The sequence below is a fragment of the Desmodus rotundus genome, chromosome 3, assembly GCF_022682495.2.
Source record: "Desmodus rotundus isolate HL8 chromosome 3, HLdesRot8A.1, whole genome shotgun sequence".
Classification (NCBI taxonomy): Eukaryota; Metazoa; Chordata; class Mammalia; order Chiroptera; family Phyllostomidae; genus Desmodus; species Desmodus rotundus.
The window spans coordinates 89573411-89591924 of NC_071389.1; the positions used below are offsets into that span (position 1 = coordinate 89573411).

General features: G+C 46.4%; 1 protein-coding gene across 2 annotated transcripts in view; it reads left to right on the plus strand.

The window, feature by feature from the left end:
- The window catches only part of SLC22A23 (solute carrier family 22 member 23), a 179171-nt gene that overhangs the window by 107877 nt on the left and 52780 nt on the right, over nt 1-18514 (plus strand). For both annotated transcript variants that reach the window (XM_045189110.3, XM_024552311.4), the window contains exon 4: nt 13717-13885. In XM_045189110.3, the coding sequence (XP_045045045.2) occupies nt 13717-13885 (169 nt within the window). The remainder of the gene's footprint in view (nt 1-13716; nt 13886-18514) is intronic.

Genomic DNA, 18514 nt, shown 5'->3' on the forward strand with positions numbered 1-18514 from the left:
GTCAGCAGGCCAACAGGTGTTATAAGCTGTAGTATAGCTTTGTTTTGTTTTATTTTTACATGCCAGTGCTGCAGAGGGATTGTTAATTATGGGGTATCAGGGTTAATGTGTGTGAAACTCTAACTACAGGCCCCCGAACCAGCAGCATCACCTGGGAATCTGTGACACATGCAGACTCTGGGACCCGGCCTGGACCCCTGAATCAGAACCTCCAGGGGTGAGGCCCAGGAATCGTGTTTTGTCATCTCTGAAATGGGGTGTTAAAATGATACCTACCTCGTAGGGTTATTAGGAGGATTAAATGATAGAATATTTGTAAAGTCCGCTGCAGTGGTTCTTACACTTGGAAACCATCGGAGTCACTGCAGGGTTTTTTAATACAGATGCCTGGGCCCAACCCCAGGTTTCGATTCAGCGGGCCTGGAGAAGGGCCCTAGGAACATGGTTCCAGAGACCCTTATCACTCTCCCCTGTGTGATAAGTCATCCAGGAGAACTTGGGGAAGTGAGAAGGGGTAGGGATTGCTATTTTGTGTAGGGGGCCAGGCAAAGTTTCCCTGATAAGGTGACACTTGGGCAGAGACCTGAAGAAAGAGAGGAGGGAGCCCTACAACTTTCCCTGGAGAGTACTCCAGGCACAGGGAACAGACAGTAAATGCAGCTAGGAGGCAGGTGAGCTGAAGGGGAGTGACCACGGGGGACAGGGGCATGTGATGAGCTCAGAGGGATAAGAGAGGGTGGTGATCACGTGAGGCCTTCATTCACTGCGAAAGACATCATTTCTGCTCTGAGTGCGGTGGGAGTCATTGGAGGCAATGTGATGTGTGAAATCATTCATTATCCAGAGTGATCATGACTATGTTGTGCTGCCTCTTCTGAATTAACTATATTTCTGGGTAAAGAAAGCCATCATTGGTGAATAAACATTCTTTACCAAATAATTCAAGGTAAAAAAAATGCACAATTAATAGTGGAATTACAAAATCAAATCACTATTTTTCACCTCCAGTGAAATAATGGATATGGGCATTGATCGCCAGAAGATGCTAAAACTAGCAGGGAAAATGTTGGTGAGCAGCTCCAGGGTGGGAGGCCGAGATGCCAGCACTTGAATTCCTTGATTCATCTTAGCATCATTCAAAGTTGGAGCACCTCCCAGGTGCTGCTGCATTACTAGTAGACCCACCCGTGAACTGTCCCATCGGGCTTGTGCAACAAGATGGTGCTGTGGGGGGAGGGGAGGGGGCTTTTCTAGATTGAAAAGAGGGAGTCCATCACTGAGAATCCAGAATCCATCACTGAGACTTGTGCAGCATGCAGATCTTGTTTGGACCTGATTGTGTTTAACATAACCATAAAGGGACTTTTTTATGTAACCGAATAATTTGAAGACAGACTGGGTATTAAGTACTATGAAAGAATTATTAATTCTGTTAGATGTGATGATGGTATTGTCTTTGTATTAAAAAAATGTCCTTTTTATAGTTGGACATATATTTATCTTTAGAAGTGAAATGACATGATTTCAAGAATTCGATTTAAAATATTACAGAAAAGAGTGAAAGAGAGAAAAGAGGCAGAAGAACCAAGAGAAGCAAAATACTGGTAATTTCTGACCCTAGCAGATGGGATATAGGTAGTTACTAAATTATTCTGTCGTCTTTGTGAATATATGAACTTTCAAAAGAAAAGGTTTTTATTAATGTAAATGTAAGAGAAGATAGAAAGATAAGAAAATAAAAAAGAAAAGCCTTGTTTAGAAAGATGAAGTTGCTGATAATTCTTCCCTGTGTTCCCTGTGTAGAATTATGCCAAAAAGTGAAATGCATTCACTACTGCTAGATGTTACATAGTAATGATACTATGAACTATTGTTGAAATATATTCTATCACGTGCCCTACCCTTAATTTCCTGATTGTTTTCCAAGCTCATAAAACAATGACAATATTGACAACACTGATGATGAGAAATAGCAGTTTTGTAACGTTCCCTGCCTCGGACATTCTGGGGAAGCCAAGAGCATGCTGTTGTGGGGCAGAGTTGGGACCACACTCCTCGGAAGGCCCGAGGCTTCCATTTGCCCCATGGGTAATCTAATTAGGCAAACAGGAGCAGTCAGTGTGTTTGATTCACGGAATGCATAGTGTCATGGAAAATGAGGACTATGGACTGTTACTTAGGAACTGGCTGCTGGAAAACCTCTATGCTAATTTCCAAAGTGCGTTCTCGACCCTAAAACCACTCATCATGTTCTGTGTCTACTCCTTCATTTAGCTTGGAAATGCACAGCCGATTTAAAATGCAAAGACTTCTGCAAACTTGAATTTATTCTGATACTTGAAGTCATTTCTCTCCTTGGATATTTCTTCTCTTATTAAATATAGTAGACTGATATTAAATTCGTAAGTGTGTACTACTGAACACCATTCGCTATTTTTAAACAGAAGAGATTGCTGAGCAGAGAGATCAGTATTTAAATCCCTATTCCTCATTTTGAGTAACTGTAATATTAGTTAAAAGAAAAAACATAAGGTGATAGAACTTATCTGGAAAGGAAACAACTTTATGGCTCGTATTGGGTAGCTGGGTTTTCTGGTCACCAAATTTTATCAGCATATGAATATGTGGACCATGATGAGCTTCATATATAAGGTTGGGTTCTTCGGGTTTACTGACTGACCTCACTCTAGTTGTTCCATTGTAGAAATCAAAGGGAAGAGGAATGCAAGTAAAGTGACTGCCCTAGACAGGAAGAATCCATCACACAGTTCTGACAGATACCTGAGCCCCTGCAGGGTGCTGGACAGTGGCAGCCGCTGTTGAGCGTAGCCAAGAGAGTCTCCGCCTCCTTAGCCATGTGATCTTGCACAGGTCACTTAATGACTCTGAGCTTCAAGATGCTCTTGTGTAAAAGCACAGTTAAAAACAGTCATTGAGTTGTGGGCAGATTAAGTGAGTTTAAGTCAGGAAAATGCCCCTGGGGGTTCAGCCCACAGTGAGTGGCAGTCATGACTTAGCCCAGCCCTGGAGACATGATAGATACTCAGCAGCTAGTTCGTTCGGTACGTCTGCATCTGAGCATCGAAATGCCCATGTCCCCGTGTCTTCCGGTCACCGGAATGTCATTGGTAGGAAATATTTAAATTTTTGTAGCTTTTATTTTCTCTTTCTCTAAATGAAGAAAACAGCCTTCAGACTGTTCAGACCATTCCTTTAGGTTGGCAGATCCTAAATTAAGAGGAGAAAGCAGTTTCCTATGGGGAAGGGAAAATTTGGAGCCATTGTGATAATAGCAACCTTTTACAGTCATACCCTAAAATGCTATATGAGTCTACATGAGTGGCAATTTCAGGCCCTCTTGCTATAATAAGTAATTTCACAATCCCATGTCCAAAGGTCTATTTTTTAGGGTTCTTGGGGCCCTGTGTCCTGGGCCAGGGCAGTAATTAGGGAGTGGCACATTCACTTCCAGGCCTGGCTGAGTGAGGGCAAGTGCGGTAAAGAGGAGACAGGCTCACAGGTGCCCGGCCTCAGGAGGCCCATTAGCAAGCTGAAGCTCTGGAGTTCTTCCCCTTGCTGAGTGTGACCCAAGTGACTCACATTCTGATCAGAAGGGCCTCTATCAGCCTCCATGTGGATGTCAGCAGCCCCAAGGCTGAGAGGGAGGAGTCAGGCTGGAGGAAGCAAGTACCCAAGTGAGGCAGGCAGCATTGCCAACCCCTTGGTCTCGCAGGCACGGTCGGGGGATGCCATGGAGAAAGCAGGGCTTTCTTCCATTTGGCAGGGCAGTTCTACTCCAGGGTTGCAATGCGCTTCTGAGCTACTTGACTGATAAAAGAGGAGGGTTGGGAGAGTAGCCTTAGTGTGAAAGGACAGTGAGTTTGGAAAAGCAGCCTCTTGTGAATGACATTTGTACTTGCCACAGGGCCGTGCAGCTTGGTGGCAGTAGCCCAGTAGCCTTGGTGTGGACTTGCCCCTTAGTGTGTCTGGCCGAGTCATTCAGCAGTGCCCTATGTTTTGATGGGTTTCCCAGTCTCCGGACCATCCTGGGAATAGTGTTTCATTGCAGTGCTCAATTACAGTTTGGGGAGACCCCATCCTCTCTTGAGCCTGTCTCAGCCCCTCCTCCAGTGAGCTGTTCCAGCTCATCTTGTGTGGATCAGTGTCCTGGGCCTAGCAGGGTGGCCTGGGCAGTGCAGCCAGGGAAACTGCAAGGATTGGCTTTTCTTCTAAAGTACGTTGTACAATAAAAGGTTCTGAATCTTTGCTGAGCTTATTAGGGAGAGTGCGTGCTTTTATCAGCTTAGAGGCATTTTTCTCCTGCATTCAGATCTCTCTGATTCTTTGGTGGAATCTGGTCTAGGAATTTGTGAGGGGGGAGAGGTGGGTTCTGGGTGTGAGCCTCCTGGCTAGAGTGAAGCACCACAGGAGGAGGTGGGAGCAGAAAGAGAGGGACAGCTGGTGCCTGCCCCCGCACAACCTCCACTGGGGCAAAGACCCTTACCCAGAAGAGATTATTCTTCCTTTCAAGTAACCTCATCAGCTTTCCCTGAGTAGCAGAGGCTACTAAAAAATAAGAATCCTGTCATATGGAGCTTGGACACCATATCATTCTGTCATCTGACCAAGTTTTATTAACACACAGGACAATTTAGGTCCCAAGTGGAAGAACTTGATTCTCTAGAGCTATTCTCTTGGTGACATGGCCCACCCAGAGCCTCACTGAGGTGGCTGAGGTCTGTAAGGATAGTTGCAAACAGGAAGCCCTCTGCAGAGGTTAGATATGCACCGGCGTGGAGCGGGCGCTATTACTGTCTACTCCATCGACCAGGGAACAGGAGCACAGAGTTTGAGTGACTTCCCCTGGCCTGGAAGAGGCAGGAAAGGAATTCAACCCCCGCTTTCCACCTGCAATCTGGGCCTCAGCCTCTCCCTTGCAGAGCACATTCCTTGTTCTCTGGAATAAATAGTGTCAGTCAAATTCATATATTCCTTTGTTATTAGCCAGCTCTGATCAGAGAAAAATCACGTGGGCTATTTTTTTTAAACCTCACCCAAGGATATGTTTATTGATTTGAGAGAGAGAGAGAGAGAAACATCAATTGGTTGCCTCCTGTACACACCCTGACCAGGGTTCAAACCCACAATTAGTTATGTGCCCTGACCAGGGATTGAACCCACAACCTTTTGGTATATGGGACAACACTCCAACCAACTGAGCCACCCGGCCAGGGTGTGTGGGCTATTTTAGACACGTTAGGAACATTTAGCAATTTCAAGAAAATAGAGACTTCAGCATATGCACATAAACAATTTTTTAAAAATATATTTAAGAAAGATAAGGATTGTGTTTTATCTACTTACATATTATAGAAAAATGGGGCATGTCTTTTTAAGACTGGTTTCATTTTTTTTAAATTAAATAACCTTAACTCCCAAATCCAGTCAACAGTTAGATAAGTATAGTGTTGGGGTTGGGGAGGTGGGAAGAGAATGCTGAAACCTCATTCCCTGGCTGGTATTCCTGGCAGGCAAACACCTTAGACACTGACGCAGGGGTGAGTCCTGCCGGCACAGAGCTCTGTCTCCTGCCCAGCGCCCCGGCCCGGCAGCTTCAGTGTGAGTGCCTCCGCGCACGCGCGGCTCCTGCCCCCCGCTCTGCCCACCGTGTCCCAGGGGTCGTGAGCTACACATCGCCTCTGCCTGCCAGTGCTGAGGTAGAACGGGAGTCTTTTTTTTTTTTTTTTTAAATGAAGTTGTATTGATATAAGCAAGGAGTTTCTAAAATCAGTATTTGGCATTGAGGAAAACCGTAGGCCTTTATTTACTTTTTATAAATTGATGATTGGCTTTCCCCCCCGCAAATCCTCACCAAGGGATATATTTGTTGATTTTAGAGAAAGGGGAAGGGAGGGATAGAGACAAACATTGATGTCAGAAAGAAACATCAAACGGTTACCTCCGTACACACCCCTACCGGGACCAAACCCATTACCTAGGCTTGTGGCCTGCCTGGGGATTGAATCCACAAACTTTTCGGTGCAGGGGACGATGCCCCAGCCAACTGGCAACCTGGCCAGGGCAAAACTGTAGGCTTTTACAATCCATCAAGCCAAGCATGGGTGACAAAGTGTGAGTAAGTGAGAAGACAAAGCCTTTGGTGTTTTACTAAAGGAGAATATTTTGTATGTTGAGGTTCTTGGCAGACGTGTTCAGAGGTGTTTTCTGGAAGGACTTTGTTTTTCTCTGTGCTAGTCACCTGACTTTTGGGTTCCTCTTGTAGCACTTTCCACTTAGCCAGCTTCCCCAGAGGTGCCCTGTCACCAGCCCACGGAGTTTGTAGGCACAGTATTCTATCTAGACTGGAGCTCCTGGTTCAGAGGCAACAGTGGAGCTGGAGTCAGGCGATGGAGCCACCTGGACTCACCCTTGGGACTCTGCATCCTCAAAGCCTTTTATGTAGACTCCACGGCTCATCTCAGCTACTTGTGCTTTGATACCATCACTTTAAGTGGGAGAGTGTTTGAAATTTAGTCCATATGCACATTTAAGGCCTCTTAGCAGCTCTTGTGTAGGATCATGGAGTTTGTGAGATGGATGGGGCCTTGGAGAGCAGTTTGCTCCCTTTTCAGGTTGGCCCTCAAATTCCTGGTGGGTCAGAGTACCCTCTCCCTAACCTTCCTGCTGCCCAAATAAAGGTAAAAGCCATCATGCTGTTTTCTTATTATTGCAGAATTAATGAAATCCTTTCCAGACTCTGAAGTTTAATATTAACCCTTCAGCTGTCTTCTTTCTGCCTCGCTCCCCTCTGCCTGAGCTGCATATCCTTGCCTGTTCTCAGTGCTGTTGTGTCATCTAATCTGAGGGACCTATCTAAGGGCCATGTACGTACTTAACAGAGTAGAATGGTGCCTGCCACCTTCACAGGTTTTGACTTAGATGTCCCCTGAGCTTGGCAGTGCTCTGTGCGCCTGGGAATGGTGTCCAGGCTGCCCTAGGAAGAGAAGCAGTGCCAGGAGGATGTGGGAGGGCACACCTCCCACAGCCAGCAGGGTGAGCAGCTTCGAGACAGGGCTTTGTGTGGCCCCTGTGTGACCTGGGGTGGGTGCAAGAAACCAGAACCAGGTGGAGATAGATAGGAAGAGATTTTCTGCAAGGAACTGGGTTACGCGGTTACGGAGGCAGGTTGGGCAGATCTGAAATCTTTGGGACAGGCTGGGGGGAAGGACAGCTGGAAGTCAGGCACGGGGTGAAGCTGCCGCACACAGACAGAATGTGTTTGTCTTCCTCAAGGAAGCCTCAGCTCTGTTTTGAAGGCCTTGCCACTGTTTGGGTCAGGCCATCCTAGATTATCTGGGATAATCTATCTTACAATCAACCGACTATGGACGTCAGTCAGTCTCATCTACAAAATACCTTGGCAGCAACACCTACATTACTATTGAAAGACTACCTGGGAACTGTAGCCTAGCAACACTGACAAACACACCCTCTTTCGAGGAGTGACTATCAACTCTCTGGCCAGCTGATGACCCCTAGGCTTCAATGGCTCGCTTCCCTCTGGTCTTGATCTTTCTCTTTCCTTCATCACCTGAAGTGACTGATCTGGGAAGCACTACTTTCTTTTCCTCCAGGAAAATTACAAGAATCTGAAGGCTTCTGAAAGCCCCTAAATACCTTGCATCCCAGCAGCACATTCCCAGCAGAGCTTGCAGAGGGGCCTCAGGGCTATACCTACCCCGCCCCCCGCGCCCCCCCCCCCCCCCCCCCCGTGTGCTCTGGCTGTTGTGGTCATAGTCCCTTTTTCACAGCCCAAATGCCTGTTAAGTCTTAATTACATTCTATTTAATTCTCATAACCTTCAGTAATTTCTCTATTTATCAACAAAGTCGGTCAAACTTGTAAGAATAGCTTTTAAGCCTTCTCTATTAACGTGTTAGGGGAAAATAATTTTTTTATTTTTTAATATATTTTATTGATTATGCTATTACAGTTGTCCCATTTTCCCCCCTTTATTCCCCCCGACCCTGCACACCCTCTCCCACCCGCATTCCCCCCCTCTAATTTATGTTCATGGGTCATACATATAACTTCTTTGGCTTCCACATTTCCTATACTATTCTTAACCTCCCCTGTCTATCTTCTACCTACCATTTATGCTACTTATTGCTTATTACTGTACCTTTTCCCCCTCTCTCCCCTCCCACTCCCCCTCTGATAACCCTCCATGTGATCTTCATTTCTGTGATTCTGATCCTGTTCTAGTTGTTTGCTTAGTTTGTTTTTGTTTTAGGTGTGGTTGTTAATAACTGTGTTTGTTGTCATTTTACTGTTCATAATTTTTTATCTTCTTTTTCTTAGATAAGCCCCTTTAACATTTCATATAATAAGGGCTTGGTCATGATGAACTCCTTTAACTTGACCTTATCTGGGAAGCACTTTATCTGCCCTTTCATTCTAAATGATAGCTTTGCTGGATACAGTAATCTTGGATGTAGGTCCGTGCCTTTCACAACTTGGAATACTTCTTTCCAGCCCGTTCTTGCCTGCAAGGTTTCTTTTGAGAAACCAGCTGACAGTCGTATGGGAACTCCTTTGTAGGTAACTGTTTCCTTTCCTCTTGCTGCTTTTAAGATTCTCTCTTTCTCTTTAATCTTGGCTAATGTAATTATGATGTGCCTTGGTGTGTTCCTCTTTGGGTCCAACTTCTTTGGGACTCTCTGAGCTTCCCGGACTTCCTATTTCCTTTACCAAATTGGCGTTCTCCTTCATTATTTTCTCAAGTAAGTTTTCAATTTCTTGCTCTTCCTCTTCTCCTTCTGGTACCCCTATGATTCAGATATTGGAACATTTAAAGATGTCCCAAAGGTTCCTAAACCTCTCCTCATTTTTTTGAATTGTTTCTTCATTCCGTTCTGGTTGAATGTTTCTTTCTTCCTTCTGGTCCACACCATTGATTTGAGTCCCAGTTTCCTTCCCGTCACTATTGGTTCCCTGTACATTTTCTTTTATTTCACTTAGCATAGCCTTCATGTTTTCATCTAATTTGCGACCATATTCAACCAATTCTGTAAGTACCCTGATTACCAGTGTTTTGAACTGTGCATCTGATAGGTTGGCTGTCTCTTTGTCGCTTAGTTGTGTTTTTTCTGGAGCTTTGATCTGTTCTTTCATTTGGGCCATTATTTTGTCTCGATGGGCCTGTTACATAGTAAGGGGGTGGAGCCTTAGGTGTTCACCAGGGCGGGGCAACCCATGTCACTGCATTGTATGTGGGGGAGGGGTCCAAGAGGGAACAATGCCACTTGCTCAGCTCTCTGCTGGGTTTTCAGTGACTTCCCCCACTACCCACAATCAAATTGGACCCCTGGTGGTGATTCCTGGGTGGGTGGGCTTATGTACGTTCTAGGACCCTGTGGGTCTTTCCAATGACCTCTCCTGTGAGGCTGGGAGTTTCTCCTGCTGTCGCCTCAACCCCACAGGTGTTTTTAATCAGAGGTTTGAGGTTTTATTTCTCGATGAAACTCTGGGTCCCTTGGTCTGTTTCGCTCCCCAGTTGTTCCTCCTGGTTTATCTGCACCCAGTCTGCAAACCACTGCCTCTCCAGGTCCACCAGCCGCCGCCTTGCTCTCTCCTGTCTGTCAGCCAACGCTTTGCTGTGAGTCCTCTCCACCTGGCTGCCCATCTCTGCCCTTCCTACCGGTCTGGATGAATTTTTCTTCTTTACCTCCTTGGTTGTTGGACTTCCATACAGCTCCATTTTCTGTCAGTTCTGGTTGTTTTTTGTTTTTCAATTTGTTGTTGGCCTTCTTTTGGTTGTGGGAAGAGGCACAATGTGTCTACATACACCTCCATCTTGGCCAGAAGTTGGGAAAAGTAATTTTAACAAAGAGGATTTTTGTTGTGGTTTTCGAGGATTCACTTAGTACTGTTTTTTAATTGACAGATTGTTTCTAGGTTTATGAGAATCTCTATGAAATAAAATATAATGAGAAGAAAGAATATAGACTGTCATTATAGGCTATTTCTCTTTTTCGGTCTTTTTAGAACAAACAGCCCTTCCCTGAAATTCACCACATCAAGTGAATAATAAAGATGTCAAATGAGGCCAAAGAATGACTTGGCAATGATTATATTATTATATATGGAAATGACGCATAGCATTATTACTTACACAAGCCAACATACAGCACCTGCTCTATTCAGGCACTCTGTGCTTATTAGATGCTTATTACAACAGCCCACTTTACAGGTGACAAAACTGAGACACAGAACTCCTAGATGGCCGAACCAGGTCACATGCACAAAGCACTAGGGACAGGATTTGAACCCAGACTATCTGGCTCTAGCCCCCAGGCTGTTGCTCATGTGGTGAAAGCACTGCATGCTAGACACTTGAGATATTTTTATGTTTGAATCTACGACGCATCACCTACAATGACAGTTTTTTGTGACTTTTAATTGTTTTACATGATGAAGGGGGCTGCTGTAAGTGAAGATCTACTGAGATGAATTGAGGTCAGCCCCATTGGCAAAGAAGGTAGCTCCAAGAAGTGTTACAACAGCATGTAGCCCAGGCTTTCCACAGGTGCTGCTGAGCAGCTGGCACCACGGAGCCATGGACACCTGCTTGTGGGTGACCTGTTATTATTCTACATATCCCAGGTTCTGAGTGGGTGTCTGGGTTGGGGACACCATTCCCTGCTGGTGGCAGGCTTCCCTGCCTTTCAAGACCAAGGCCAGTAGCCCGGCCAGGAGTCCATAAGCATCTCTGAAGAGTGTGAAGCATTTCACCAACCGCTCCTGTGTGCAGAGCTGGGAGCAGGCCTTTCGTGGGCAGGAAGGATCCACTTGCAACTGCAACCTCCACGCCTCCTTCCTCATGCCGGGACTTAGGGTTGTAGCCTTCCGACATATTCTCTCTCTCTTCCACTTAGAGCATCTGATTTCTCATTATCCTGAAGGAACATGTGATTAATGGCAAACTTCAAGTGCCTGCAGTTCTTTGATAATTGCTTTTTTTAAAGAAAAAACCTCTATAGCCACATTCAGAACATAGTTGATATCAGGCAATTTGGAAAGAATTTGTGGTGCGTCAAGGCAAAAAGGTCATTACCTGCAAGTGACATACTTGTGTCCTTACATCAGATGTGTGTTTTTCCATTGCCCCTGCAGGAATGCTGAAGTACCACGTGGCTGCTGGAGTGCTCTACATTGTTCTACCTAATGAAACTCAGTAAACTCGCTTCTAGGGCTCCGAGCAAAAACAGAGGGCATGGAGGGGCCAGGAAATGCTTTTACTCATTCAGCTCTCTTAGATGTGTGTCGGGCAGGCAAGAGCATCGCTCCTGTTTTGGGTAATGCTTTTGGTTTTGGGGAGATACAGTCAGCTAGTGCTTCTCAATGAGTCATCTGGGGACTTTGTTAAAGTGCGGGTGCTGATTCTGTAGGGCTGGGTGGGGTCTGAACTCCGCAGCTCTAACAAGCTCCCAGGTGACTGTGATGCTTCAGTAATGAGTTAGAGGATTGCTCAGACCATTTATGGGAGAGGAACAAGAGAAGCCCGCAGAGGAAAAGCTGCATCCGTGAAATCATATCCACAGTAACGGTGACACATGCGCTGGTCACAGTGCATCATGTGCAGCAGGGGGAGAGTGAGACGTCAGACTGGAATCGTTGGCCCCCGAGGGGCAACTTTCCTTCATCATCCATTAACGTAGCCCGGCTTTGGAAAGTTGCCTCGTGATCCTTGTACGATACTGCGTAGTGTGGATTAGTGTGGATTCCTGTGTGGCATCAGACGTCCCAAAGGGCTTGGTGGGCCCAGAATTGCAGGCGCAGATATTGTCGTACTTCTAGTATCACAGAGTTAAAGAGAAAGGTAGTGAAACACTATGCCTGGGGTACCAGCTTCGTGTACCGTTGACACGAAGCCAGGATGCTACACGTTATCTCTGTGACTTCATTTAAAAGTTACCTGAGTAGTCAAGAGCTAAATTTCCTCATTTGATACCAGCCTGGGCTAAGCTGCAGAACTGAACTTACCCTGCTTAATGCTGATTTCAGGTTTCCATAGCAAAACTGCTTGTGTTTAATAAGTGAAAACTAGAATTTGCAACTTAACTGGTACTCTTTGCTAAAGACAGTCTAGTCTCTTTATTATTGTTAAGAGCAGCAACGCCAGACCTAGAGTGAATGCCTGAGCCCTACTAGAAAGTAATCTTCGAAGTGAACCTGGCCTGTGCATTGAAAAGAACATCAAGTCAGTGGCCAGGAAAGGGCTGTTTAATCCTGTTCATTAATTAAATGGAAAAAAATTCTTATAAGCTGTTTTCAGGATGTCGGTTTTCTCTCTCGCTCACCAATAGCTAGGGTGAATATGGTTGTCTATGGCAGAGTAGCTGTGGGAGTTCCGATCACTTTATTATTTGTTTCCAACACATGCGCTGGTACAGATATTGTCTGGCATGGTGCCCTCTCCTTGTTAGGGCTGATTTTGTCCTTGTGGCCAAGTCCACAGACTGTCTGTTCTCCCCTCTGATCTGCTCCCCTTCTCAGGCTCCTACTTCTGCACTGGTCTCCCGACAGTCAGGAGATGGGTACTGGGCTGTAGCAGCTGATCTACAAACAGTCTCCCAGTACAGAGGCATGAAAAGTGTTTTCTCCTGAGAGTCTTTAAAAAAAGGATTCATTTCTACTACACTTTAAAAAAGAGCAAACTTTAGGGAGTGCTGCATATTATAGGAGAAGAATAGCAAACAAATTTATATGCTCTGTGGGGAAAAATACATAAAACCCAGCTGTCTTTTGTAGTACTAAAGACCGTTACTGTAAGAATTCATGTGGCAGATCTCTACCAGTTGTCAGTTGGGTGCTACAGTTTAAGGTTTTGTGACCATCATTTTTACTCAAGGTCCGATTAAGAACACAGATGTTTGCAAACAGGAGGGACCATGGTGTCCTTCCATTCAGCAGACATTTAGTTGGAGGCAGACACTGGTGTTGTTTTGAAGCTATGAAGGTAGATCAAACACACCCCTGCTGAGACATCTAGCTAATAGGGCCAGAGGAAGGAGCGCCCCACACACCATGTCACAGTGGGCAGGACAATTCCAGTACGGAGGAGAAGCTTCAGTGCGATCATCACAAGATCTGAGTCTGCTTTACTGTTTGGGTTTTGTCTTGTTCAAAAGGAGCGATAGTGCAGGTGGGTGGGAGTGAGCAGATGGATGTTCCCGGGGCCCTGTGCAGACACTGAGAGGGTCCCCCAGTACCAGCATCCTAGACGGAAGGAATGGCAACAGATGGGCTGAGAGAATCCACGCTGCAAGAAGCTCAGTGACATCCAGAGAGCAGAACTGGCAATATTGTGTGATGCAAACACTCTACCCGCATACAGTGTTTTCTAGGTTCTGGCCTTGGCAACTCCAAATTACCACGTTCTTTTGCCATTGGCTTGCTCCGTGACCTGGACCAATGATCTCACTCCCTTCCCAGTCCGGTCCTCAGCTCATCCTGCTGTAAAAATGAGGATCTCAACACTGACATGCCACACAGGGCTCCGGCATACATGTAGGGCTCTCATGGCAACCAGTAAATAGAAAACGATTTTAAAGTTCTTGGTTGGTTAATAAGTGCATTGGCCCTGGTGCACCGTGGCTCCCCCAGGCCATAAGACAGGATGCTCATGTCTCTCTTGTCCCTTCTGTGTTCCAGGAATAGAGCTGTGCCCCCCCGGAAAACGGTTCATGATCACGATGGTGGCGAGCTTCGTGGCCATGGCAGGGCAGTTCCTCATGCCCGGGCTGGCCGCCCTGTGCCGAGACTGGCAGGTCCTGCAGGCCCTCATCATCTGCCCCTTCCTGCTCATGCTGCTCTACTGGTCGTGAGTATCCTCCCCAAAGGCTCTGCCTCTGACGCCTCTGCCAGCACATTTGAAAGGCCGTGTGCCCCCACCCCCGGGAGGAGACAAATGAAGCATGTGACTTGGACCCCAGTACCTCAAACTTCTCTCAAATTTCAGCTTCTGTTTTACAAGGGAGTGTGCCTCTCTCTCTCTTTCTTTTAATTTCATTTTTTAAACGTCTTATTTTGGGAAATGTTCAAACATACACAAAGTATGCAGTAGAGTGGAATGAGCCCCAGTGCACTGCCCCAGCTCCGATACTGTGCCCTCCATCAGTCTGCTCTCACGCTTGCTCACAGGGCTATTTTGATGTGATTTTCATGAACGGATTTGCAAAGGGAGGACCCTTGTGTTGGGAGGGAAATAGGGAGACATTCAAAGATTGACTTAGAAATGCTGCCTCATCTCCTCTGGACCCGGGGCCACTACACTGGCCAAGTGGCAGCAGCAGAAGCTCTGTGGCCTGTGAAGCTAAGAATATTTCCTAATTCACCCTGTGTAGGAAAGGTTTGTTCACCTCTGTTCTAGACAAGTTTAATAGGACTTTTAGGGCACTGTGTAACTTTTAAGTTTCTAAGTTTTAAGTTTTTGGTTTGCTGACTTTAGGAAAAAAAGAAACAGCTAAGCATACTCATCCGGGGGTATGACCTGGGCAACTGGATTTTTTTTTTTTTAACTCCCAGAGGATTAATGAATAGCCAAGGTTGAAAACCACCATTCTTAGATGTTTAGGGAAAAAATGAGAGCCCTACCCCTCTGGTAAATAACTCTTTCTTTCCTGTGTCCTATCCCCCTCCACACCAAGACTCTTACTTCCCCCATAAGTACAAGGGACTGTCATGCAGGTTATAATACTCTACTGTATTTCTGTTACTCCGTCACTAACGGAAGCCAAACGTCTGACAAGAAGCAGTCAGTTGCGTCTTAGCGTTGCTCACTGGAGTGGAGACGTGCGGCTGGGGCTCTCTTGTCCAAGGTAGCAGGGAGGGGAAGAAAGCGCCTGCCTTTTCACTTCATCACGCTGGGCTCACCCCACCAGCGTCGCAGAGAAAATTGGTGAGCGAGGGTGCAAGTGCCTTTTCATCAAGAGCCCCACCCCTGCTTACTCCGTCATTAGAGCCTCAGCAGTGGCGAGGAGCAAGCAATAACAGATGAGAAGCAGGCCACCCATAGGGGAGGGCCCCTGTCACAGCAGCTGCCCCCAGTGCTCTCCTCTCTCCAGCAGCTCTGCCAGGTATCTCAGCCTGAGGTTGGCTGAACAGGACAGCCCTCCTGCCAGAGCATGCAGAATTCAGACATCCCGCTCCCTACAGCGGGGTCTTAAGGGCAAAGAATGAAATGGTGTCCCCAGAACGGGACAGACTGGGCAGCTCCTCGTTTTATCAGTCTGAGGAAGCCCTTCCTGTTCCCTCCCTGGCTGCGTGTGTCCAGGGTTGACTGTGCTTGTTATGGAATTTGGAGCATTTATTTATTTAACAAATGTTTGTATAGCGTTTACTCTATGCCAGCCACAAAATGCTAGCCCCAGGCAAAGGGCAGATCATTCAGTCTTCCTATTTACCAGCCAGTTTGTTGTACAGATGACAAAACTACGGCCCCCCAGCTGGCCCTTAAACCCAGGCCCGCTCTTGTAGCACACCGTGCTGTCTCCTACCTCCCAGCCCTTGTCCCTGGCCACCAGAGACACTGTCCTCAGAGAGGATCCTAATTGCCCTAGAGGATCCTCTGTGTGGTCTGCCATCCTCCCACCTACCTCCTCTCACTTCCTGGCCTCCAACAAAGCTTTATGGTGAAAAGGGTACCCACGGTACTTTGACAAGAAGAACGTATGTGTGAACAGACAGATGGAAGGACATCCCAATACACTGACACCATGTAGTCACAGCTCTGGCTCCACAGTCTGGAGGAGACCTGCTCTACTCATATGTGTTAACTGCTGTGATCATAATCATCATTGTTTTTATTTATGTTATTATTTAACGTGCCTGGCACATGCCAGGCCTATGGCAAGTGCTCACTAATATTAACTACTGTTGTTACTGTGCTTATATCACCTCTTAATGTGTATAGAAACCTGGGTATATGGGGCAGGTAAAAGAAATTGGTAAGAGACAGATTCCACTCTGCCTACCAGACTTGAAAGGCTCCGTAACAATCATTGGATTTTAAAGACTACTGAGGTGCTTCCCCTTTTTTATCATCTTCTAATTCCCACCCTCCTCCCTTCTACTGCAGTAAGAAGCTGGTCACGCCTGAAGGCTCTTTGTTTGACAGGATGAAGTGGGTTGTTGTCGCACCAGCCAGCAGGACCAGCTGTTGGTGACAAAATATTGGAAGTCACTTGCTTTCCTTTAATGAGCAAGTATTTATTTTGTGCGCCCAGGGTGCCCAGCAGTGTACTGCATACTTTGGAGTAACTCTAGAGCAGTGCATTAACAAGGATGATATACCAAACGGTATGACACAGCTCACCAAGACACAGGGTCTTGGGTTAGAAACAGTAACGACAAAGAGGTGCAGATCGGCTAGAGGGATCTTCTGGCCCCAGTGGTGGGCTAGACTGACAGGGAACCTCCAAACACACACAGATGCTGGATAAGATATTACATTAGCCAAGTGCAATATATACTCTGTGCTGAGCTCCACTGTAGGAAAGGGGAATTCCCAAGGCCCAGAATGAGGAGAGAATTCAAGCAACAGTGGGCGCAGACAGCCCACAGGGCATCTGAACCAGAAAATGGAGCTTGGGTTTTAACACCTGCACAGCGGTCTGGAGCTGAGATCTCAGGCCCGTTATGCACTTAGAATTGAGCCCCTTGAATGTTAGGAGGTAGAATTGTCAGTGGTAACAGGACTAGACGATCCTTCCCCAACACAGAGACTCAACTCCAGAGCTGGCTGACTGCCTCAGACTGAGGGCAGAAAGGTTCGTCCTTAAGACACTGGAGCCTTGAAATCTTCACCACACATGGCTGTGTGTTCTAAATTCCAACCCCTCTCTAAGGCTAAGATATTAATGTAAGAACCAGTGAGTTCCTTGGACCCACAAGGTCAAAAATGAAAACTCCCATGGAGAATCACAGGGGCCAGGTACTCAAGTCTCACATGGAAGAAAATGTTTGCCAAGGATGAGCTCACAGGCAAAACTCACAGAGCACATGGGTATCCATCATGAGGGCCAAAAGCCATAAACTGGGGAGTTTCCATCCCAGCAACTCCAGAAAATAGAGCAATCTGAAAGATAAATTAACTCAACTAATTTATTAAGTAGTTACCTCTCCCCCATACCAAATGCTATTCTAGATGCTCAGTATTCTAGATACTGCACATTCATATGAGCAGATCCCCATGTTACCAAAGCCAACCAGTGGGGAGGGGGAAGTTCCTACCACTTGCCACCTACCAGGAAAATCTCCAAAGATGGAGTTCAGTGGAAAAGAAATGAATAATTTTTCTTTTTTTTAAAGATTTTATTTATTTATTTTTAGACTGATGGGAAAGGAGGGAGAAAGAGTGGAAGACAAACATCTATGTGTGGTTGCCTCTCGTGCGACCCTACTGGGGACCTGGCCCACAACCCAGGCATGTGCCCTGACTGGGAATCGAACCAGCGACCCCTTGGTTCGCAGGCCTGCACTCAATCCACTGAGCCACACCAGCCAGGGAAAGAAAGGAATCTTTTATTTAATGGCAAGTTCCTGCCTAAAATATCTGGATAACAAAAGTAAGGGGAAAGGAAAATTCAGAGTATGACATCAAAAATAGCCTCATTACAACCACTACATAGGTTCAAGAACTGAAAATAACACAAGAACAAAAATCCGTTCACAGGGCTGACTGTTATCACCAAGGTCTTTGGAAATAAGAGCAAGATTCCACCTCAAAGCCCATTCCCTCTGAGACACCCAAAGAAAAATCACCTTGTCACCCTCTGCCAGCTCAGTTCAATGTTTGCCAGGGACCTCTTTTCCCTCCCAAAAGTATCATAAACTTAGGTGGCTTAGCCGGTCTCCAGTCACTGTCCAGCTCCAAGCATCTTTCAGAGTCTGTGCCCCAGGACTCCACGTACAGGCCCACTGGTGACCATTGGCACAACCCCTGCCTTGGGGAGGAGAAAGAACAAACTAACTTTTGCTTTCAGGCATGCTCTGTTTCAAAAGTTCTCTCCCAGAATCCCACACGTGTGAGAGGTAGTGGGAGTGCCCAGCCTTCCAGCCAATGAGGGCCAGTGTCAGCTATGTTTGCCTTTTCCCCTCTTCCCACCACCATGGTCAGCAAGGGGGCAAAGTCTCCTGTCAGGCATGTGCAGCTCAAACCCCTCCCCCATTTCCGGGGGGGTGTGTCATCCCCCCAACCCCCATTACACCCACTGAGCATAAAGCTGTAAACAAGCAAATGGCATGCTTGCAAATCACCAGCACATGAAGAAAATGAAATATAGCAGTGGGGTAGACAAGGAGGAATGGGGTGGTGAGGAAAGGCCTCTCTGAAGAAGCAACATTCTGGCTAAGACCTAAATGATCAGAAAGAGGAAATCACACAAAGTTCTTGGCAGAAAAGTGTTCCAGACCAGTGGGAGCATCCAGGGCAAAAACTGGCTTCCACGTG